General features: G+C 37.8%; 1 protein-coding gene across 1 annotated transcript in view; it reads right to left on the bottom strand.

Moving 5' to 3' along the window:
• Positions 1-26,030, bottom strand: part of GBE1 (1,4-alpha-glucan branching enzyme 1) — a 178,230-nt gene that overhangs the window by 113,048 nt on the left and 39,152 nt on the right. Inside the window, exons 2-3 of the mRNA XM_075718169.1 lie at positions 21,897-22,066; positions 9,778-9,893 (exon numbers count right to left, since the gene is read on the bottom strand). Of these exons, the coding sequence (XP_075574284.1) occupies positions 9,778-9,893; positions 21,897-22,066 (286 nt within the window). The remainder of the gene's footprint in view (positions 1-9,777; positions 9,894-21,896; positions 22,067-26,030) is intronic.

Here is a 26,030-nt window from a genome sequence, read left to right as displayed (position 1 = left end):
CTCAATAACATGCGCCTGATTTGAAAGTAAATTCAACCCAAAACCTAAAAGCATGACAGGATTAGGTCTTGAAGACTCTCTAGGAAGTTTATGTTAGATGCTGCAATAATGTAACCAGGTTTTTCCACTACATGAAATTTATTAGAAATTAGACATCAATGTATTTCCCTCCCTCAGTTGTTCTAAGAGTATACAGGGAAAGAAAACAACGCTTGTACACTAATGTGTTTTTAGTATAATATACACTGTAGACAAATAAAAGTTTAAATTTTTACTTTTGTAAAAATAGGGTAACCAAGAGAAAGCACTGCAAGTTTACAAGAATATGAAAGAATCTGAATCAATTAAGGTTAATCTCACCAAAACTTTATACTTAGGACATATTGCTGCTTACTCTGAAATGCAGTTCAAAGACAGTTCCTGCATTTAAGTCACTGAAACAATCGTGCTATAAAATCATATTTCTTTTTTCTTATTGTTCATCCTTTTTCCCCCTCAAGTTGCTACAGAAATAGAGAAGTGACATTTTACTATCAGCTGAAAATACCTTTCCTTGCACACCTTAGCTGTGTACTGTTCTTCTACAAATGATATCCAATCCTGACTTTAGCAGCCAGGATAGAATACACAGTTCTGATGATCTTTTGCCAGTGGATGACATAAATTGAGCTCATTTACAAAAGTAAATAAAAATCACATCACCACCTCTGCCTTATACACACAGAGAAAACCACAGGGCAACTACTACCATTCTCTTTCTACAGGTCATAATGGTTTATGAGAGAAGCACCAGGAGTCAAGAGGCAACATTCCTGTGTATTTGCATTTAACACATGGGACCAGAGCAGAACACTTTCTGGTAAGGTAATGCAACCTGCTGCAGAACTCAGGACCAGAATTCAGAGTTCCTTGCCTGACACAGTTAAAGAAGATTTAGATTAAAAAAAAAAATATAAAAGCCTGGCAAAAGTTTGGGATAGAACAGCACTGTTAAGAGCTTTATTCTGGAATTGTCTCATTTAGCCTGACAGATTTTAGAGACCTGATAAAACATTTCCCTCTTTAATAGACTCAGAAATAGAAGGTAAGGAATGAAGAAGCAAATACAGCTTCTTCTCTAAAGGTCCCTTCCAACCCAAAGCATTCTAGGATTCTATGATTCTTTACCAGTCCCTTCTTTTTTTGCTACTGCACAGCCCTGCCTAACAAAGTTCAGGAGAGGCAGCAAGGAGGAAAAAAAGACCAGAAGTTGTTCAATGCTTCAGCTTCCCCTAGCCAGGAATACCTTCCCGAATGGACCCACCACCCAAATTGGCAGGGGAAGAGGCATGGAAAACAGGAGGAGATCTTTCCAGAACTCACCTTCCATGGAAAAACTTTACCATACTCTATTTCTACCACTCCAAATAACCAAGAAATCAAGCATATCTGCCAAGGTGCTTGCAGTCACTGAAGTTATTTCTTAACAAGTGAATTGTGTATAAACCTTGAAATGCATGTTGCTTCTGCCATGCTGTTCTCCTTCCTAAATTGCAAATCGGTTACACTGGAAAGAAGTAGTAACAGAAGACATTACTCCAAGTCTCCCTTTCTCCAACTTTTTTTTCTTCATCAATTTACGATTACTATCAAAATTAAGTCAGTCAACACAAAGCTGTCTGCTTTGTTTGTTTGTTTCTTCCAAGCAATTTTCTGGCAAAGAAATCTGCTAAAGGGACAAACATTTAAATAAAATACTGAAAAAATACTCCTTAGCTATCGGACACATAGTAATACCACTCAGGTGGTTTATACAAAGTTCTGCAGAGGAATCTGTGTGGTTCAGAAGTGATTGGGTAGAGGGGTTTCTTTGCCATGCAGATTATTTTCCTGTAAATATGTCATCACATCAGCTATTAGACTTTAAACTTATTAGGGATATCCACAATTCCCCCTTCTTTCCCCTTCCTTTTTACCCCAGGGAAAGAAATACATTTTAAAAAAAAAATCAAGATATGAAAGAAGCAAAAGCCTATCTTCAAAGCCAAGTCATAAGTCATGCCTTGATTTTCCAAAAGAGGGAGATATAGCTTCATTTGTGATTTAAGCATTTCAATTGCAGTGAAGAACCTAAGACCATGTTTAACTAGTTTACTAGATCAGATTAAAAAGGAAAGCTTTTGCTCTTTTTTCCATTTCCATGTTTCTGTTGGAAATTTAAGATAAATTAGTAAATGCTAACAAAAATACAGGAAAGATATTATCTATTTGAATATAAAAAAGATGAACACTACCCTAGTATTGTAAAAATATTTATGCAGATAGAGATATAAATACCATAGGAAAAAATCAAACTGTTAAAATCCAGAAAGCCATAGGAGAGTTGTTAAAAATGAAAGCAATACCACATGGAAACATTTCCAACAGATTTCAATAGGAACAGTGTAGAGACAATAGTTCACTTAATCATCATGAACTATCCTAAAAGTATATGGATTTCTACAGGAAGAAGCAATAGGCTTTATAACTGTTAGCTACACAAAGGTGGCATTACTAGGTATTGATGGACAACCAGTTAATTTTTTAAAAAAAGGAAAGCACCTCATGTATCTATGCTGCAGGACAGCATTCAAACTTTTCTTTCAGTCTGGAATGCAGATTTTGAAAACCTTTTTCAAAATCAAATTAGCAAGTCAAAGGAAAACCAAAATCTCTTAAGATACACAGTTCAAGAAATACTTTTTTCCCCACTGTGCCTTAACCAGAATCAAGTTACTAGAACAGTGATGTAGCTCAAAGACTATAAAAATTTGTATGCATAATATAAAAGCATTCATATATGTATTATGTAACTGAGAAGCTTGGGGTAGGAGAGCACAGTTTGAAAAGCAACCATAATAATAAGGCACATTACACACAAGAAGTGTAACTTAAGAGTTGTTTCAAGCCATGTCAAATAGAAAGGAAGCTGCTGAAGTATGTAATAGGGGCACCCAAGCATTAAGCATCATTCATCCTCAACTATAAAGCATTTGTATAAAGGACAACTGCTGCATAATGCACCTTGCGGTTGGGTGGTTGTGGCATAGCATGCTTACTTTTTGATGCTGCTATTCACAGCGTTTCAAACTGACAGCGAAACATTTTTTGGGGATGAGGCAGGTCATGCTCAACACCTGCACTTCCTGTCACATATTCCCACTGTGTCTTATAACTGGGGTTGCCTACAGCCCCAAATGGTCCTTCCATTGTCCTCTCCCTCCTCTTGCTGTTGTCTCCTTGCCCAACAACTCAAGAATCCCTAACACCTGAGGTCACACTCTCTGTGGTGGATAATAGAAAGTGCAGAGAATCATGATGACCTCTGTTCTGAGGTCATCTGTCATGGATGAGCTCACCTGACCCTCTCCACACATTGTCAGGTGCATTAACTTAACTGTTTTCTAATATTCTAAAGTAGCATACCTTGAATACTTTATTGTAATGCCTCAGAGAAGTCCTCCTCAAACAGCTCCACTGTTGGCTGTGTTGCCAGTACAGATTCCATCTGACAAGACTTAGGCATCCAAGGTGTGGAATAAACTTTGGTATTCTAAACGGACTTATCTTCCACCTCCTCCTTGACCTATAATCTTCTCTTAACTTTATAAACAAATATAGCTGAAAATTAGGAAATACATACCAGTAAGTCACACCGAAGAGAGTATCGGAAGCTTTACCTAATTAGTGGCCCTATCTTCAAAACAAAAACTATTCCCCTAAAAACCACAACCATGTTTATATATACACTTAATGTGGACTCTCAGGCATCAAATTCCATTTCAACACCCCTTCTTTAAAATCTCTCTCCCTTTTCCTCAAAAAAACCCCACATTTTGCTTTAACACACATAATATCAGTTGAAACAATTAGTCTGCTGTATGGATAAACTAAAAGGAAAGTATTTTTAAATAGCAAAACCTCCTACCAAAGAATTGTGCAATCGTCAAGTCACAGGAGAACTAAGCCTGCCAAAATAACTGAACAAGAATATTCTGAAGTGCTGAGCTCAGTCTGCAAAAAAAGCTCCAAAGAGCAACAGTCCACAGCATTACAATGCTTCACCGCTGCTACAACCTCTCCCATGAGTCCATGAGTAGTTGCACATTGTTTACCAAATCCAAACAGGCACAGTCAAGAGACTATTTACTTCCCACAATGAGATAACAACTCCTTCTGCTAGTAAACTTAATCTGTAACCCGGAGAAGTCTACAATAACTTCCTGAAGGGTCATGGCTCGCAATCAAGCAATGAAACATGAAGGGTATTGCCACAGATTTAACTAATGCTTTATTTCCCATTGAGCATCACTGATGCCTAGAAATGTATATGCTAGACGACTTAAGTCCTGTTCCCTAAAGTTCAAAATGCCAGGAATGCCACATCTGTTCCTACTTGCACATAGGTTATATACCATGATGCTGCCTAACACTTGTTTCATTCACTGTGCAACTTTGCAGACCTGGTGATTTTTTTTTTTCCATTCTACATGCCATTTAAGACATGAAATTTAAATGACATGGAACTTAACAGATGATGAGCAAGGACATTCCACATGTCCCCAGCTGAGATGAAAACAGGAAACATTAGAAAGGTTTCTATTTGTATGTATAAGAAAAGAGCAAACACTTCAGGAAGCTTCCCATTGAAATCAAACATCATACTTCTGCTAGGGGTACGTAGGGTTCCCTTTGTAAAAGCTGCACATAACCTATTTACATCTTATGTTACAGAAAACCCACCACATGTTTAACACTTCTATACCTAGCACCAGCCTGTTATCCTGTTATTAAATTCCTGGGTTTTCACGTTCTCATTAAAAATGCCTTCACGTTTTGACTGCAGACTGCTTGAAGCGCATGAAACCTGAATTCGAAGCCAGTCTGATACTATGCTGCTGGACTTCCTGATCAGTCAGGTCAGCTGCAACACCATCTACTCCATCACTGACAGTAATTACACTTGATGAATTTTGCTAACAGTGGTTCCCTGACACTGATTAACCTACCTGCTCACCATATTTGATTCCTTTTCAAGGTTTACAAGTTAAACACAGAGCATACAGATCTGCTACAAAGCACAGGATACAGTGGTAAAAATTGTAAGGATGAAGTTTTAATATTTTTTACAACTAACTTTCCATAACTTTCCTCATGGGTACAAATGTACTTTTAGGTGCTTATAACCATGACTAATCTGTTAGTGTTCTGACTCAAAGTAGTTCCTCCTTTGCACCCTTTAATATTAAAAAGAGTTGTTATTTGGACCAACAGCAGTGAACTTTTAAAATATCTTGTACAAACTTGATAAAAAAACCTGTTGTTTATGTCAGCCCCAATTTTGTATTGAACTTGGCACCTATAACTACTGTTCAGCAATCACTGAAACCACTCAAACATGCAAGAGTCTGGAATATCAATAGAAGAATATTGTGTTAACAAGTGCACAAGATATTAAGTCTATTCACCTCATCACAATACACAGCACTCAAAAAACTATAAAATTTACCATTTAAATATATATACACACACACAGAGATATATATGTATGTGAAGGAAGAAAGGATATAGATATAGCAAATGATGAAATGCAGAGATTTAAAAAGTTTCTACCATTTTGAGGTGACCTTTCCAGGGAAAACTTATGTCATTTGTTCCCTAAGCTGTATATGACTAGTTCTGTCAGCATATACAGAGAAATCACAGACCTATTGTCATTAGTAGAAAGTTGAACTATTACTACTATTTTAGTATACCCTCTCCAGCTCTTGGAAGAAAACTTAGTGGTTCCACTGTACTGATCTCCTCCTATTCAATGTTCCAGGGCAGCAGGTAGCTCAATCATAATTGCCAATATTTTGGAAGTACTGATCTTACCATCTTTTCCTATTTAGCTGTGTGAAAATATTTCAGAACTTTATTATTAGGCATGAATTTGGAAATTATTTTCATCTAGGTTTGAATTCTTACTGGCTTCTATTTTCCAATTGTTCTGCACTTTCTGTGTTGTCCCTTGGCATTCCTATAAAGAGTATTAAACAAGTTCCCCACTGCAGATAGTAAGATCTCAATTTTTACCAATACTGTCCCCACCCCTAAATTCCACTGACCCTATTTCAAAATTAGGATCTTAGACTACAGTGAAAACTTAATCTACAGTTATTCTTAAGCAGTTGTAAAACTCCTTTATAAATAAACAGTAAAAGAACTAAGTGGAACACTGATTAAACTCTTGCATGCATATGACAACACAAGCCTATCGGTGTTAATATTTCCAAAAGCTTGCTGTATACTGTGAGAAGGTAATTAAGAACACTCTGGCAATGAAGGAAGAATTCATTATCAACCATGAAAGAAGACAAGCACACTTGTCCCCCAACTGCCATCACTGTTAGAATGACCAACACGTTAATGTTTAAAGAAACTTCGGTTGTCCCAGACCGTCTTTCAAACTACCCCCATTAGAATAAAGAAAGAGGCTTAATTTATTAAAGCACAAAGTGAGGTTTTTTGTCCGTTTTTTGTTTGTTTTGTTTTTTTTTTTTTTAAATCTATGCTCAGCTTATGACATCTGTCAGAAGTCTGGAGAAAAACAAAAGAAACCACACAACCACAACAGCAACTACATTTGTTCACTTCACTCACTCTAAGCTCCCCACTGATCCACGGAGAAAGAAAGAAGTGCCCTTTTCTAGCAAGTAACCTTATTTTGTAGATGGATGTCAATCCACAGGGGAGTCACTCAACTGTTGTAAGCATCCATCCCTTCACAGTATCAGAACAGTACCAGAACATCTATAGCAGGCTTTTTTAATTACTCACCTTCTTCAATGTTTGTATTTACGTATAAGACTGCCTGAAGAGCTACAGTAGACAGTCCACTACTGAAAATAGGCAAATGTTTGACCTCTGCTCATCATTCCTACAAAAATATTTTGTGATCTGATCTAAGTTAGTGCCACCAGCTACACTCCATCCATTTCCTATTCTGGCTTAGAAATTATTTAAAACGAATGACCTTGTCACCATTTCAGAACTTGGCATTTGCCTGTGTGGAACTCAAAGAAAACAGTGTAGACAGAAGCTAAAGATAAGGACCTTCTGGAATAGACTTTTTTCCCCCCAACAGATTAACCAAATCGCTGCATAAGTGTCTAAAATGGACTATTGTAACTTAAATACTTAAGAATATTGGTAAAAGAAACTTTAAAACCTCTGATTACCTTATGCTTCTTTAGCAAAGCAAAAGAGGGAATACCTTTATTACTAAAAAGAAATAGTTTTTGTTGTCTAGCCTAGCACACACAAAGGTGCCTGTGTATTTCAACACTAGCTCTGCAGTCGGCATAGTAATTTCCATCTACAGACAATGCAATATTCTCAGCTTCTACATGAACAAAGAACTGCAAAACTATGCTCTACCACACAAATCCTCGTGTTCCCCAAAATACACACATTTATGAACAATCATAATTAACAGAACCACGTAGTTTGAAGAAAACTTAAAGAACAGCAGTTTTCTGAACCTGTTAGTGGAATGAGAGGACAAATAGATCAGCCATAGCATGAGGGTAACATACATGCTTACCATATGGAATATTCCAGCCTCATTCCAGCTTTGGTGACAGATAAACCACTTTAGAACTACCTTAACTGAAGACTTTTTTTTTCCACATTAGTTATATCACCTAAACACACTGAAAGTACACATTGTGATGTCTTAGATCTGGTTGTATAGGCACCATAGAACAAAAAAAGCGTCATGAAAGATTATTAGCAAATTTACAGATGAGGCTGGGAGCAGTTCCATACGGATGCAGTCATCAGTTATGATTATGTACACTTGTAAATCAAGTTTGTAAACCTTTGCCTTTTTTTTTTGAAAGACAAGAATATACACACTCAAAAGCAAGTCTTTCTCACAGGCAGACAGAACAGTCCAGCTTCACAAGCCTGTTTGGCAATCACATTTTGTGTGTCAGTGATAACTGCGTATATCTTTGCTTAGAACTGACCATGTAAAAGCAGAATTCAAGAAGTGGCAGGGTAAAATAAAAAAAATAAAAAAAGGAAAACTCACATTCTGCTCTTCCAGCAAGAGTCTCATGGCTTTTCAGAAGGCTCAGAGCAACTGCACAACTACAGCAAATCACCTTACTAGTGCATCAGTACCAAGAGTAATCAGTAGTCAAAAAAATTCTGCATACAAATTATGTACAATGTAGTCTTTGCTTTATGGAGTTTATATTTCAAAGAAAATAGTGAATGGAAAAGGAGAAAGTACAATAAAGACCTGTACTTAAAAAATAGAAGATATGATCAGTGATTATATAAGCAGACAGACAAAAAAATCATCTTAAGTTTTTCCAAACATGTTTAAGAATATATGCTTTTTGCTATTATATTAGTAATTATCAACACTCCTCATCATTCACACCTCATCTCTCAACTGAGCACAGAATATTCTACAGTAGGTGAGCTCAATAGTTTTGTAGACACAACATAAAAAGTAAATTTAGCAACAATCAAAAAATCTAACCTACTTATGTCTCAAAACCATGGAAAATACTAAGTAACCATTCCGCAATATCATACATTACTGCATAATCACTGTATTTCTGAATTGCAGACAACTTTTCTTTCTTGCTCTGTAAAATAAAAACAACTTTCTCATCCCTGAATGATTATTCCTAAATTTCAATTTATCCATATTTCTTGCTGGGATAATTTCATAGGCTATAGCAAAAAGCATAGAGATAAACACACACACTGAGTAAGCATTTCCAGAGCATTTTTATGCATATCTTTGTTTCAGCAGATTCCCTGTCTACCTAAGCTGATTTTCAGCATAAAAATGAGGAATTTTTCAGTGTGTTAGTTTTGTTGATAGGAGCCCTGAAAATACAGTGGTATTATATAAATACTCCCAGTCTCTTAATTTTCCTAGTGTATAGATGATTTCAGTACATTTCTTTACTACTCACTACTGTCCCCCGTTAGCATCTAATATCTCTGGAACTCAAACTCTGACTGCAACAATTCAAATTCTCAAAAGTACATCTCTGAAATCAGTATTCACCTAGAAATAACCAACTGACAGTTAGTTATCATTATGTATATCTGCACTAAGTGTAACAACTATGGCATTTGACGGCTCAAAGAAACTTTCCATTAGTTTCTGGAAGAAAGGATTTTATGCTCACGGATACTCACAAAATACTACTGATAAAATAACCAGGTTTTCCCTTTGTCTGTATTTAGTTTACCTTACTTAACCTAAGCCTACCTCTCAATACCCTTAATTCCTAAGAGTGATAGGCAGAAGTTTTACAAGACCGCATGTACCACTAAAGCAACCAAAAAGATCACCTGACAAGACATGGGTAAAAGGACCATAAAAATTAGCAAGGTACTGAGATTTGAAGAGGATCTTAATCTCAAGTCGTTGCATCAAGTAGAGAGACACTTCATCTATACATTATTTAATTCTTATTTTTCACATTATCAATATGTAAATACTGTTTTCATCTTGTAACATGATACGATACACTATACCCACGTTTCAGCCACATATACCTGCTCCTAAGCATCACAGAGTTAGATGTTAATGTTTCACTTGTTGAGGTCACTTTGCATAAGTAAACTGATTTTGCTTCTTAGAACAATCAAAAGACAATAAAGTTATTTAAAAGAAAACAAAAAGGACAACTGAGTAAGAAGGGTTACAAGAATTGGACAGAGTAAGTCTAGAACCAACACCTTTAGCTTTGATCCATGAGGCACAGGAGGATAACCATCTTGTCCAGGTGGAATGAACAACTCCCACTTCCCATACTCCATCTTCTTATATGGATGAGAAAATGGATTCCAGCCATCTGCAATTTAAGAAATAATACTAAGCATATTTATCTTTGATTTGTCATTGGAGACTTCCATCTTTTTCAGAATAAACTTCAGTGACAGCAGACAAATACTTTACATCTGATACTACCACACACATACAAAAGAGGTTCAATGAAATGTATAAGATTTTCACTATGAAATCATACTCCAATTCTAATTTGACAATGATTAAATTATTTCTACTTTACCTTCTTTGATCAAAGCAAAAACAACCTCCTCCCAAAAAAACCACTACTGATTTTAATACCACGAAATTGTGGTGGTATGAAAGTTAATGGCTGAAAAGTAATGCTTAATGTAGAATTAAAACCAAAAACCCCACATCCTAAACAAGCCAGTAGAAATATCTGTTACAACGCTATGGGAAAAAATAATTAGCAGCTGTTGATTACAGAGAGGGGAAGTAGGTTTGGACGAAATGTAACCAAAACCAACCTCCATAAATTGAATGCTCAAACCAGGTCTGGACACACATGCTGCTCATTGCCTCTATTTTGACAAGCTGACGTGCTATTTAATAACGCTCATTAAGTGTATATAATAAGAAAAATAAAGCAGAAACCGCAAACTTGGTAGCAATGGCTAGGAAACCACACAATACCAGACAATGAAAACACAGCCAGGAAATCTGGCCTGAAATGCCAGTTTTATTCAAGTAAGTCTTGAAGAAGATTCCTTTTTCATTAAAAAAGTTTAATGAACCAAGCTTAGATTCCATAATTCAAGATTCTTTGTCCTCTTTGGAGTCACTGAGCACTGGGAAACATGTAAGGTTAGTCATTATGACATGCCCAACTGACTAGACATCCGCCAAGAACCTGTGCATTTGTATGTATGTTCAAGGTTAACTCATATGAATGAGACTGAATATAAAGCTTCTGAATGGACAGAATTAGGCAATGTAATCACTTCTAGGCTAGAAGAAAGTGGCAAGCCAAGTCTGAAAATTACTTTTTTTTTGCCTTGAAACATCTGTGTCTCACATAGTTCAAGGCAACAGAGACTTGTAAGTTAAACCACTCACAGAAAACTGAACTGCAAGACATTAAAGCAACACATCCTAATCTTCCTTCATGCTAATCTTTTTGCATGTCACGTCCTGTAGTTAAAAAAAAAAAGGTGGCTTACACCTCAGTGAGAGAAGAATAAGCAGCCTTCAGTGACCTATTTACAGGAGGTGCAGTGCATGATCTTAGGCAGGCATTCTATAACAGCTAGCAAACTGTTCACACCCTAAACTGTAGTTCCATGACTAGTTTAAACTAGTATAAAACGATATTGCTACTAAACATGGTAGTCAGGGTTAAAAGCAATTCAATAAAAAACTGGACATGCCATTGGAGCAGGATCATCACTTCTGGCACCATGGAAATCACAATAGGGTAGGTAAAGAAATGAAGAAATTATCTATATTCATCAACACATGTATTTTCCAATAAATATCAGTAAAAAAATATTATCTGCTCTGCAACAAAAATATAACCTTCTCTAACAATACATGGATGTCTTGGGGTTCAGAGAAAGATGGCTTCTTTCAAAGTAACTTGCTAGTTGCTCTTACACAGCTGCTTAAACCTGAGAACTGCCAATCTTTAACGAACAAAACTGAAAGGCGTAAGTCAAAGAGGCTAGACAATGTGACAAAAATAACTGTGTAAGACAAATATTCTAGTACCTATTCCTTTTACAGCAGAGAGTAATGTCAAAACCAATGAAGAGATTATTATAATAAAATTTTTCCTATACTCAAAACCAGAAATACAATTAACTCAGTACTCTATTTAGATGATAGTTTTTATCACTATTAAGGTATTTGGGTAGTGCAGACAGAAAATCACACATTAGCATGACAAAAGTATTTACTAAACTATTGCTTGATTAATAGCAGAAGACCTTGTATATTAGTAAGATTTAGATGGGTCTTCCCCCTTGGTTCTACTCTGAAGTTTCAATCAAAAAAATAGTAGATGTTAGTAGTGTTTGTTTCATTAAGACCAACATCGAACAATATCTTAGCAATAAAGCAATCCTCCTTAAAAGAATGCCAAAAATGCAAACACTATATATAGCGTTTATATACTATAATACATACATTTATTTTCTTTTATTTCAGGGAATGGTAAAAGATGTAGAATACATCACTAGGATTTTAGGGCTGGGGGGAAAAAAGAAAAGGAAGTCATAACATGGTACCTACTGTAAGTTACAAATCTGGCAGTGATGATCACTAAGAGAAGGAGAGGGGAACAGCAGTCATAAGGACTCCTGAATGTTCCCAAAGCACTGAAGGTACTTAAAGGACAAAAAGGAAGATGAAGGTAGACAGTAGGGCAATATATTATGCATAAACTAGAAAAATTACATACTCATTTAGAACATATTTGCATAATCCAAGTGGCACCAATACCGTCCTTAAAGGAAAATGAATGACAACTGAGGGTTCACAGCCAGGTAAGACCCTGGAAGCCTACTGGAGAAGCTGAAGACATCTAGAACAACTTATGCCTACATCTGAACAATTACAGCGCATTTTGTCTAAAGCAGGACCTTCATCTGGAGTATAACATCAGAAACAGTACCTAAAGTTCAAATATCAACATATGGTAAAAACTCTATATTGAATGCTCAGAAAGAGCATCTCCAAACAACACTGCACCTTTTAATGTAAAAGCAGCAAGAACTACAAAAAAAAACCATACAAAGGTGGTAAAAGAGTTAAAACTGGTATTTTCTTTTAAATGGCAAACAGCTAAACTGTCTGAAATAAACAATTCAGGCAGAAGCAAGAAAACAGAAGAAAGATTAAAAAAGTAACAAATACCTTAAGTTGCAAGAAGACTACTTTAAGGAACCTGTTAGGATTTATGATAGTCAAGACCTTATGGGAATTACTACTAACTCTTTCAACCTTCTTCCCTCCCCAATAGATATCTGATCATCTTCATTGCTTTTCATGAAACTCTTTCCAATTGAGCTGTATCTCTTGATTACAATGCATGAACTGAACCAAATATGCCAGGTAATGACTTGGTAATACTGAGCAAAATAAGGTTACAGCAAAAGTCTTAGGCCCAGTCTCGAGAAAACTCACTTGGAGAAATTGCCTGAAGTAGAGTTCATTGCATACGCCAAGAACACTGAATTCTTAACGTTATTAAAAAAAATTCTCATGACCTCTGTTACAACCACCTCTCTTCCCTCGTTTAGAGAAGGAATGGTCACATCTCTCTACCCATTTAAGCATCTCTGCTCTGCAAGGCAGCTTTAACTATTCTGCCCAAGTTGTTTATGCTTTGCCTCCACCTGCTACCAATACCAGATGCTCCTGTTAATCCTTCCTCTTCTCAGCCACAGTCATAGAATCATAGAACCATTTAGGTTGGAAAAGACCTTTAAGATCATCCAGTCCAACCATTAACCTACACCACCAAGTCCTTCATGACTGGGTGTCTGTGATTCATGACTTAATAAATGCAAAGCAATACCCATCTGTCCCAGATGGTCCTACTTAAAACCATTGTTTACTATTTACCCCCCAGAGAGGAACTTATTTAGGAAAGTTATTATTGAAAATATTGCTTTGTATTGAAGCGAGAGACATAAAAAAGTTAAAGCACCCTGAAAATTGAAGGCTTCCTTCAAAGAGGAAGTGGCTCAGGCTTTTCTTAGTTTTACTGCTTAGTTTCAGATTTTTCAGCAAAACATAGCCAAAAATGCCTCAGGGCTGGGGCGGGGAGGTGGTGGGGCACAAAGAACACCAACCAAAAACTGAATAGCAGACTATTCAGTAGTTGAAAATATAAAGACAAGAAGAAATGTCTTGGTCTGAGAACAGGGACTTCAAAGATTCTGCCAATAATTACAAACAGAAAGAGGCTGAGAAGATTACCAGCAGAAGTTCAAATAATCAGCTTGAATATGTTTTAGGAAAAAAGAACACCGTCACAGAAAACCCATAAGCCATACACAAAGACAAGAGCTCCAGTACAAAAGTTCAGGCCCTAGATGTGTCTTAATCCAACATGGAAGACATCATGAATACCCCCATACTTTTAGTTTCTCTCATCTTTGTGACTAGATGTTCCAAAACCAGCCAATTATTTAAACATTACATCCTACCTCAGCAACATGAGGCATGAGGGAACTTCTTGCTCAGAACTGCACCCTTAGCATGCTAAAGAATCATGAACTGAGCTTTAATCTAGAACTAAATTCAACACTATAATGGGTTTGGACTCTACCAGTTGTCATTAAAAATCAATTTGAATGCAGTACCTCCAGCTAAATCATAATTAAGTGACTTCTTGTTCCATCTCCTGGATGGAGATTTTATTTTCACATTGACAAATATATAGCCATACAGCTCTGAGGCTCAAAGCTTAACTTGGAGTTTCATATCAGAAATTAACACTCCTCTTCCTTCACACAGGGGAAAGGAGTACTTCTTGCATATTGACCAAATCATTCATTTGTTCCAATGTAAGAGCTGATACATTAGTGCAATTCTGTAAATATTTTTTCAAAAGTGAAAAAACTTCATAAACTGAGGTTGAACTTTCAAGTGCAATAAATTCATTTCTTAGGGCAGTTATAGTTCTACATTCCACATACTACTTCTGATCAACTGAAGGATGCTCAAAGAGAATACAGAGTCCAGCAAGCATTCACACATCTTCTTGATGAAAAGATGACAAATAGCAGTTCAGACAAGGGAAGGGCATCAAAATCCCACTATCCCACGAGACCCCTTTATACCACTTGCTTAGAATACAAAATCAGAACATAAATGGAGATATTCTCTAAGGACACTATATTATTCTACATAGTGGCCAATCAGGTCTTCCTCTTTCTACATTGCCTGATTTCCAACCACTCAATAGCAGGGTCATTAACACAATCTGCTTAAAAAGTGATTAAACAGCTCAAGCACTGACAAAAACAAATGTCATTACTTCTCAGATAGGATGTCTCCCTGGATATTAACAGCAGCTTGTACTTTAGTCTACTGCCTTCAGCTGTCTGCAGCCACAGAAGTATACCACTATTTGACTGTACTCATGAAATCTAGATATTTTTCTATAAAAAGCTTTGAAGAAAGCAGTAAGAAGTTCAGTATCATATCACAGTAGTACCTAGACTATTTAGGTAAAAGTTTGAGTCAATTCTGGGGGGTAAAGTCATTCTAGGATATGAAAAGTTTTAACCAGCTGTCAGATATTCAAATTATGAGGGCTGGTGGCTTAAGTTTCTTTCCTCTGAAGGAAGCCTGTCAGTTTAAATAAAGAATAAACCTCCCTCAAAAGCAACCAGCCCACCCTCCCCCCACCCTCCAGCCCCAGCAGAAGCCGTCCCCATTAGTGCAGGAAACAGGAAGCAGAAACCAAAACAGACATTCCAGAGTGATCAACATTTTAGATCCAATGTTAGCTGGAAGGGAGGAAGGGAGAGGAGGCCAGAGAAAAAAAAGGAACTAAAGAACAGAAACCACAACTATGACAATCTATTATATCAAATACCGACTTATATATCAAATAAGCATATACTTACTTATACATACTTACATATACACATATGTATAACATATACATACATATACATACATACTTTTTCAAGCTTCTTAAAGCCAGTAACTTTTTTTTAATTAAATTATTGTTTACAGATAACCTGCTGGGGGACTTCAACCACCCCAACATTTGCTGGAAAAGCAACACAGTGAGCTGTAGGCAATCCAGGAGATTCCTGGAATGCATTGAGGATAACTTCCTAGGCCAGGTAATAGACACCCCTACCTGAGGGGATGTGATACTGGACCTGATGGTCACCAATGCAAGTGAGCTCATCAGTGACATCAAGACTGGAGGCAGCCTGGGCTGCAGTGATCACGTGTTGGTAGAGTTCACATTCCTCAGGGACATGGGAAAAGCGAGGAGCACAGTCAGGACCCTAAACTTTAGAAAAGCAAACTTCCAGCTCTTCAAGGAGTTAGTCAGAAGGACCCCCTGGGAAACGGTCCTCAGGGACAGGGGAACAGAACAGAGCTGGCAGATCTTTAAGGACACCTTCCATAGAGCACAAGAACTCTCAGTCCCCAGGTGTAAGAAATCAGGCAATGAAGGGAAGAGACCAGCATGGCTGAGTCAAGACCTGCTGGTCAAACTAAAGAGCAAGAGGGAACTGCACAGGCAGTGGAAGCAGGGGCAGGTGCCCTGGGAAGAGTACAGGGACACTGCCCAGTTGTGTAGGGAGGGGGTCAGGAAGGCCAAGGCACAGGTGGAGCTGAATTTGGCAAGGGATGTGAAGAATAACAAGAAGGGCTTCTACAGGTACATCAACCAGAAAAGGAAGGTTAAAGAAAGTGTACCCCCTTGATGAACAAGAATGGCAACCTGGTATCAAAAGACAAGGAGAAGGCTGAGGTAACTCAACAACTTCTTTGCCTCAGTCTTCACCAGCAACCTCTCTCCTCACCCCTCCCGAATTGATGGACCAAAAGATGGGGACCAGGGGGGTAAAACCCCTCCCACTGTAAGGGAAGATCAGGTTCAAGATCACCTGAGGAACCTCAATGTACACAAGTCTATGGGACCTGATGAGATGCATCCCAGAGTCCTGAGAGAACTGGCTGATGTAGTTGCCAAGCCACTCTCCATGATATCTGAAAAGTCACGGCAGTCCGGTGAAGTCCCTGCTGACTGGAAAAAGGGAAACATTGCACCCATTTTACAAAGGGAAGAAAGGAGGACCCTGGGAACTATCGACCTGTCAGCCTCACCTCTGTGCCTGGGAAGTTCATGGAACAGATCCTCCTAGAAGCTATGCTCAAGCACATGGAAGACAGGGAGGCGATTTGAGACAGCCAGCATGGCTTCACCAAGGGCAAGTCCTGCCTGACCAACCTAGTGGCTTTCTATGAAGGAGTGACTGCATCAGTGGACAAGGGAAAAGCAATGGATGTCATCTATCTGGACTTCTGTAAAGCCTTTGACACAGTCCCCCACAACATCCTTCTCTCTAAATTGGAGATATGGATCTGATGGGTGGACTGTTCAATGGATAAGGAATTGGCTGAATGGTCACATCCAGAGGGTCATGGTCAATGGCTCAATGTCCACATGGAGACTGGTGACAAGTGGTGTCCCTCAGGGGTCCGCACTTGGACCAGTGCTGTTTAATAGCTTCATCAAGGACATAGACAGTGGGATTGAATGCACCCTCAGCAAGTTTGCAGATGACACCAAGCTGAGTGGTGCAGCTGACACGCCAGAAGGATGAGATGTCATCCAAAGGGACCGGGACAAGCTGGAGAGGTGGGCCTGTGTGAACCTCATGAGGTTCAACAAGGCCAAGTGCAAGGTCCTGCACCTGGGACGGGGCAACCCCTGATATCAATACAGGCTGGGGGATGGAGGGAGTGAGAGCAGCCCTGCAGAGAAGGACTTGGGGGTATTGGTAGATGAAAAGCTGGACATGAGCCGGCAATGTGCGCTTGCAGCCCAGAAAGCCAACCGAATCCTGGGCTGCATCAAAAGAAGTGTGGCCAGCAGGTCGAGGGAGGTGATTCTGCCCCTCTGCTCTGCTCTGGTGAGACCTCACCTGGAGTACTGTGTCCAGCTCTGGAGCCCTCAGCACAAGAAGGACATGGACCTCTTGGAGCAGGTCCAGAAGAGGGCCACCAAAATGATCCAAGGGCTGGAGCACCTCTCCTGCGAGGCCAGGCTGAGAGAGTTGGGGTTGTTCAGCCTGGAGAAGAGAAGGCTGTGGGGAGACCTTATTGCGACCTTTCAGTACTTAAAGGGGGCCTACAGGAAAGATGGGGACAATCTTTTTAGCAAGGCCTGTTGTGACAGGACAAGGAGTAATGATTTTAAACTAAAGGAGGACGGATTTAGAGTGGATGTAAGGAAGAAATTTTTTACAGTGAGGGTGGTGAAGCACTGGAACAGGTTGCCCAGAGAGGTAGTGGAGGCCCATACCATTCCAGGTCAGGTTGGAGGGGGCTCTGAGCACCCTGATCTGGTTAAAGCTGTCCCTGCTCACTGCAGGGGGGCTGGGCTAGATGATCTCTAAAGGTCCCTTCCAACCCAAAGCATTCTATGATAACCTACTGAGTCTCTGCATGGCCAAATACAATTTTGAGTGTTCTAATTCCCAAACAAATTCCATGGGTTACCCATAAAACCTGGCAGTGCAGTGACTTTTGTAATAGTCGATTGTAAATTAGCAATAAATTGCCAATAGTCACCAAGTTCCTCAGCATTACAGCATACAAATGAAATATTCAGTGTGTTATAGCTACCTTAAAAAAAAACTGAGTGATAATGTTGGTATTGCCTCTAGTATCAGAAATTCAGCTAATTGCCTCATACATGTGATTTACTGCGAGGCTAAAAGTATAATTGCCAAATCTTCATGGTTTTGGATGTTCATTTAATACTTTTCACAAAAAGCATTGTAAAGCATTGTACCAGAATACTAACAGATATAGTATATTTTTCTCTCCAATTATGGAGTTTTAAAGAAGAGACAAGAAGAACTCTGAAAGTATTGGGATTTTCTTGAATTTATGTTTTTCATTCTCCAATCCAAATACAGATCTGTGTGCTATTACTAGATTCTAGCTTTACTCCAGAATGCACAGTGATACTAATTGCTCTATAAATAGGAACTAACCCATTCATTACAAGTGCCTCAGAATGAGGTACAAAAATACCATAATTTGGGCCAAAATACCTTTATTGTCTGCTGTAAGGCATAAGTCATTCAGAAAAAAACTTTCTATTTGCAGGACTGATGCTTCACATGTATATAATTACAGAAATCAATTATTCATGTTTATCTTAAGCACAGTTCATAATAAAGCTATTATCAATTATCAGCTTAATTATAAATTCTGAAAGAAGTTTAAGTTCTCTGTAATACAGTCTGCACTTGCCATTATCATTTTTTACTAGTTTTTGATCCGCAAAAAATTATCAGATTAAGTATCAGGGACTAATATTTTGTGTCATTTCTTGTGTCTTTCCAAACATCTAAGAGACTCACAGACAATACCATATTAAGTAAAATGGTACGAGAAAACACTGCTATCCATCTCCCTACATGAGAAGTAAAACCCAAAAGCATTGACTGTTTTTATATTACATGGCATCATATTTCAGTTTAAAACCTAAAGAACTGCTGTCCTTTAAGTTCCACGTTTGTTTCTTTGTATAAGATTTTCAACTTCCCCCCAAGTGGTTCAATTACAGTTCTCCCTATAAAAAGCTGAGTTTTATAAAAAAATTCTTATTAAAAACAATCCTGATACTCAATTTAAATACAATATAATCATAAATTTAGTTTGAGACTTTAACCTGCTTGAAAACTTAAAGAAAGGTTAAAGGGATTCAGTTTAATTAAACATATCTGTAGCAACCTGAATCTAAATCTTAGGGTTTTGCAACCCAATTTCTCATCAGAATATTATTAAAGCTAATCTGAATTGAATGACAGTCTTCCATTCCTCCAGCCTTTCTGAGTACATTATCTTCCCCTTTGGGAATGAATACTTTACCATGACCGATGAATATGATATATAGGACAAACTCAGTTTTTCCACGTTAAAGTGAATTTTTTTTTTCAGTCTTCTGACTTCTTACTGCCATATTTCATTAACATCTAGATACAACTACTCTAAGATATTAGTCCTAAATTTCTGTTTCATATGATGTAGTACATGAAATATTTTAAATGAAGTACAGTTTAGAAAACCATTGCAGTTTTTAGCTACTGTATTCTGGTATATGTGTACCTCCCCCCCTAACCTGCCAAGCCAATTTACAAGTTATAGCCTCTTTTTAAAATATTCATTATTAAATTTCATTAAGAGTCTGTTTTTAAAATGGCTATTAAAATACATATTTAAAACAAATGTATTTTAGTCTTCAACTGTGTCAAGTAATTTAACTTAAAGACTATTATATCCATCACACAAAAACCTTGAGCAATGGGTGGGGTTGCAGCAAGCAGAGGAGGGATAAGGAGGAAAACTTTCTGTGCATTTACTTATCAAGTCAAGCTATTAAAATACCCTCATCTAGCTGTCTTGCAGTCAGTACTGATAACTGGCATCGCTCTAATCTAGCAGTAGGTGAACTACACTTCTGATTCATTATTCAGTTTTGAATCAGAGGACTTAATTCCCATATTAAAATTTAAGAACTGCACTAACCTATTTTATCAATGTCTATTCCAATAAAATAACAAGGAAGACTTCAAGAAAAGCTACTCTATCATTCACTAGGTTAACCATATCAAACAGAAGCATGGTTGAAAACAGTGTTGCACTAACTTTTCTGCCTTTCTGCATTAAAAACCAAAAGATTTTTCTAAAAATAATCATTGTCTACAGACTCAAATTATCACAATGTATAGTGGGCACACACCCTCCTACTGAGTTCTTAAAGAAAAAAATACAAATTGCTGACAATTAAAATAGATTAATTTTATGTTTCTGATGTTTGAAAACTGAAGCATAACATGAACATTTAAACACTTTCTTTGCTTATTCTGCTTATAAATGTATTGATCTTGGGACTATGGGACAACACTACTAAACCACTACTGTTTGCTATGAAGCACTGAAAAAATCTTAACAATGGATCTGAAAAGCAGTGCCAGAGTAGTCAATTTATTTCTTTATTACTGTGCACATTTTTACAGAACCTTAACCATAGTACTTTAGAAAACACCACCAGATATTACAGCTAATGCCATATGTAATGAGTCCTACCACTTTAAAGTTATATAAGCACATACAATTTCAAGTTCATGACTTCCTCAAATACAGAGTTTGCCCTTTTAGTAGGTTCTTCAAACAGGGATAAGGAAGAAGGAAAACTCAACATTTAACTTTTTGTTTAAGCAGTAGTAGTTAACTGCCTCAAATTCACAATTCATATACTTTTTTTTGGTAATGTAAGTATACACACTGAACACCCACCTGGTAAGTATTTCTGCAAAACAAAAGGATAAATAACCCTGCATACTTCTGAAATACAGTTAAATAAACAAAATCATTTCACAGATAAAGTCTCAGTTCAGTAAGAGCCAGTAATGAAATTCCTAGTATCCTGATGGACTAATACCTAACCCTGAAGAAGGGCTAGAGTAGAGAGGTAAAAGGGAAAAACAAAACAAAAATCCCTAAAACGCCAAACTAAAAGGAGGGAGTTGAATTAGTATTGTAGGATTTAAGATCAAAAATGCATCTGACTTCCATTTAAGAATTTGCAGAACATTGAGTGTAGCTAGCTTTCTGAACAAGGAGCAAATTTACATTAATCTCAAGTTTTAAGTGAATCAATGTCTTCCCAGTTCTCACAGTAAGCAACGCAATTCCTCCATGTAATCATGCCACCTTCCTGTTCTAACATCCTTCCTTCTCCTCCCCTCAAAACAGAACACCACCTATTCTTTCATAAGTACGATAGTTTGATTTTACCATTTTCCAGCAGAACTTTTGTCTACACTCTCATGATTAGTGGGAATTTTGAAGGGCCTTGGTGCTTGGACAACACTGCTGTTAGATCAAAGATAAACCAAATTATTCCACTGTTGTTTCTCCTTCTCTGCATACAGTTTTATAGAAGCCTAACTGTAGAGCTGTAGGAAGAACCTCAGGTAGTTTAGACACATTCAGCTTCAAGCTGCAGTGCAATCATGCTAGATCCTTTAGACAGGTCACCACCATATGGGTATTAAAAAAATAAGTAGATATACATAATACTGACCATACAATAGAAACACCTATGTTAGGCTATTGCAATGTAGAGTAGAAGATTATCAGTTTAAGTTACAAAATGCCACACAGTCCAGCCACCACATACATTTTTACTATCAGAATTTCATCATTGCTACAAAATTGTCTTTAAGTGAAGAGGGTATTGACCTAAAACACAGTACAGGAGAGAAGAAATATTCCTAAAAATACTTACTGAAGTCACCTGCAAGAAATACTGCTTCTGCTCCTGGTGCCCACTCTTTGCAATATATTCCACCATCCACAAATTGGTTAACTCCGAAGGTTTTGTAACTTTTTGAAAATTTATCAAGGCCTCCTTCATTTTCCTCAATGTTCTTCAAGCGGTTATAAAACAGAGAATACCTTTCAATGAAAACAGATAAGATTTTTTAGAAAGTTTAGCAAGTGACTTTCTTACATTAACAAGTGTAAGAACATTAAAAAAAAAAGTTGAGACACACTGTCACATCATTTCCTAAGACTAAAACATCAGATTCACTGTTCTCTATAGAAATAGGAAAAAAACATCAAATACAAACTGTACAGTTTTTTCCATGGTTGTTACACAGTGCAAAGTTGTAATCTTCACGTTTGTCTGTATTTTCTTTATGGGAACAGTTTGCACTTTAAGTCTAAGACTAGAACTCCTGACTGGCAGTCAAGAAATCATAGTATTACAACACAACAGGAGAACTTCACACTCTGAACAACCTAGCACTTCCTCCTTCATCTTACTAAGATTGGACACAGGCCTCCTAGGGAGAATTGTACAGCTCTGCTACATCTCTCACAGCCAATTTTAATAGACAATCTCAGGACACTAAAAAGTTTGCAGTACAGCTTGTAGTAAGACTGGAGAAAGTAGTCTGGCACTTGCAGAAAGCAGCTCCTTAGGCAGCCTCTCTACAGAGATGATCAGAAAGACTTTGCAGTCCCCTGACACTGCAACAATTTGGAAAACAAAATTACCACTTTGTGGAAGTAATTATTTTGTCTGTACCCTACCTACCCCAGTAGGATATGGAATGGCCTAAACCTCTAATGTAAAAAATTACTAGACACAGCTTGGAGGGATTTGGGTTTTTTTTGTTTGTTGGGGGTGTGTGTGTGTGTGTGTTTGGTTTTTTGGGAGGTGGGTTTTTTTTGTTGTTGTTGGGTTTTTTGGGTTTTTTTTTTTTTTTTTTTTTTTTTTTTTTACATATTTTGCTATGTTTTCTCAAGGAAGCTCCCATCAACTCATGAAACACACATCAGGTGCCCAATATAAATAAGGTCAACTTTGACTCCTAAAATGTGAGCTATTATTATGTGAAGAAGCACAGCTAAAAGCTTCAGTTGAGAATTTTATTAATTCTACCTGTATGGGGTTTTTTGTCTTTAAGACATCCCCAATGTGGTTTTGTTCTCCATAAATGGAAAACAGGCTTTTGAAATGTATAAAAACCTACTAAGAAACCCAGCAAGAACAACTTATAGAATCATCGAATGCTTTGGGTTGGAAGGGACCTTTAGAGGTCATCCAGCCCAACCCCCCTGCAGTGAGCAGGGACAGCTTTAACCAGATCAGGGTGCTCAGAGCCCCCTCCAACCTGACCTGGAATGGTATGGGCCTCCACTACCTCTCTGGGCAACCTGTTCCAGTGCTTCACCACCCTCACTGTAAAAAATTTCTTCCTTACATCCACTCTAAATCCGTCCTCCTTTAGTTTAAAATCATTACTCCTTGTCCTGTCACAACAGGCCTTGCTAAAAAGATTGTCCCCATCTTTCCTGTGGGCCCCCTTTAAGTACTGAAAGGTCGCAATAAGGTCTCCCCACAGCCTTCTCTTCTCCAGGCTGAACAACCCCAACTCTCTCAGCCTGGCCTCGCAGGAGAGGTGCTCCAGCCCTCGGATCATTTTTGGACCCGCTCCAGCAGGTCCATGTCCTTCTTGTGCTGAGGGCCCCAGAGCTGGACACAGTACTCCAGGTGAGGTCTCACCAGAGCAGAGTAGAGGGGCAGAATCACCTCCCTCCACCTGCTGGCCACGCTGCTTTGGATGCAGCCCAGGATACAGTTGGCTTTCTGGGCTGCAAGCGCACATTGCCGGCTCATGTCCAGCTTTTCATCCACCAGTACCCCCAAGTCCTTCTCTGCAGGGCTGCTCTCACTCCCTCCATCCCCCAGCCTGTATTGATATCAGGGGTTGCCCCGTCCCAGGTGCAGGACCTTGCACTTGGCCTTGTTGAACCTCATGAGGTTCACACAGGCCCACCTCTCCAGCTTGTCCAGGTCCCTTTGGATGACATCTCATCCTTGTCTGCCTCATTACACTTACTGTATTTTGAAAACAGAAACAGTAAAGAAGCAAAACAGCACTATGGGATACCTTTATGGTTAAAAAAACCACCACCACTCTGATTTGTTTTAAATTTTTGTTTCAGAATTGGCTCTTAATTCAAAGTAGAGGATTAAAATGTCTATTTATTTCTTAAGGTCAAATAACATTAGTTATATTAATTCATAGGACTGTGACTACTTTCAAGGTTAATCTCCCAGCAAGTTTTTATTATGAAGATTGATGCTCACCTTTAAAGACAAGATTTGAAAAATGCCTCAGGACACACTATAGCAAATACATTTGTAACTTTTTGCCCCTCCACCTGTATCATCCCTTTAAAATTTGCTCATGGGTATAATCCTCAGAAGTGCATTACTAACGACTACTGCTCTGATAATCAATTTCATTTACAGTGCTTCAGGGAGAATGTTTTGTCAGATTTCCAAGTATAAGTGTATGACATATATACACAAACACAGTTAACTGACTTAAGTTTTAACCAACTGCAATCACAGAAAGGTTTATATAAATAAAGTTTAAATAGGGAAACACAGAGCAAGTCACAGCCTCAGAAGTTCAACATACAACATTCAGTAAAGGCAAAGTTAATCCACTTTTAAAGGGTATATATAGCTTTTGTATATGCTATAGTTAACTGTTGTAACTCCAGAAGAGATCTAACTGAAGCAATGAATTTGACACACTTAAAGGTGTTTTGGAATATGTTATCTAATTAAAATGAATCTCTTCCCCCCCCCCCCCCCCCCCATACATGGTACAAATACATTTTCACAGCTTTAAGAACACCTTTGGCTGGATGTGTTACTTCCCACATTCAGGAAGCAGAAGTGGTAAGCTTCGTCTTTAAACAAAAGTCAGTCATACAAATCTTTGAAAGCTGGAGAGGAATGAGATGATATGTTTATTAACAGAGAAGAACAGCAAGTCAGAGAAGGACTGAAATCTCCGTGCAGCAAAGGAAAAGGCTATAATAAACTTCACATAACCTAGAGGCACACGCAGGCTGACTACCTACTGCTCTTTCTCAATGAGTCCTCCCTAGCAAAAGGAGGATCAAACCCATTCATCTCATTTCAAAGAAATAAGCAGCAAATTAATTCAGGATTTGAGAGTGGGTTTATGGGGTGGGAGGGATAAAAATGGACTTTCAGAAAGCAATTATACAATTTATGTCCTTGTGGAAAAATCACTGTAAGTTCTGGATTCTTGTTACACAAGCACTAAGAGCACATCCACTGTTTCAATTTTTGTCTTTCAGTAAATTAAAAGTTTAGGCAAACAAAGAGACCATGACACTTAATATGTGAAATGATCATTAGTATTACTGTAAAAAAGACTACTCTTTTTTGCTCACTTCGCAACAGTGGTGAACAACATTACATGCTCAATAAAAATGATTACTGTTGGAGGACAGGGGTCAAGCAAGGAATCAGATTAGAAGAGATGTTGATCAGGGATGTAAAACATTATTACAATAATAGCTTTTTATATAGGACAGATTTTGAACAAGTAATAGAGCATCACGTACACAGAGTACAAATGCTCTTTTCAATTTGTACACAAGCACACTGCTTGTGACAGAACAAGTTAATTCAGGTATTACTGCTGCATTATTATTGCAGAAATCATGTTTATTGAAACAACTAGCACTGTCCACAATTGTTTTCAAATTATATTCTAGAAAGCATTCAGGTTGGTTTTGTTTTTTTTTTTTTTAAAACAACCTCCTGAAATTATCAAAGATAGAATTGTAGTTTACTCAAAATTCATGAAAAACGCACTAGCTTCTGAAATGGATGAATTACTTGTGCTGTGAACTATTCTAAAAACTCATCTCAGGAGGTGAAAACACATCTGAACACAGAACAAGGTTACCTGCCACAGAAGGTCTCATAAAACAGCAGAAGCATAGTTCTGTATCCTCTTGCTGCTTTAAAGGAAAGGATTCAGTTAAGTGCATGCTCATGATCCAGATTTAGGAAACT

The sequence above is a fragment of the Pelecanus crispus genome, chromosome 1 (assembly GCF_030463565.1).
Source record: "Pelecanus crispus isolate bPelCri1 chromosome 1, bPelCri1.pri, whole genome shotgun sequence".
Classification (NCBI taxonomy): Eukaryota; Metazoa; Chordata; class Aves; order Pelecaniformes; family Pelecanidae; genus Pelecanus; species Pelecanus crispus.
This window is presented reverse-complemented; position numbering and strand designations above follow the sequence as displayed.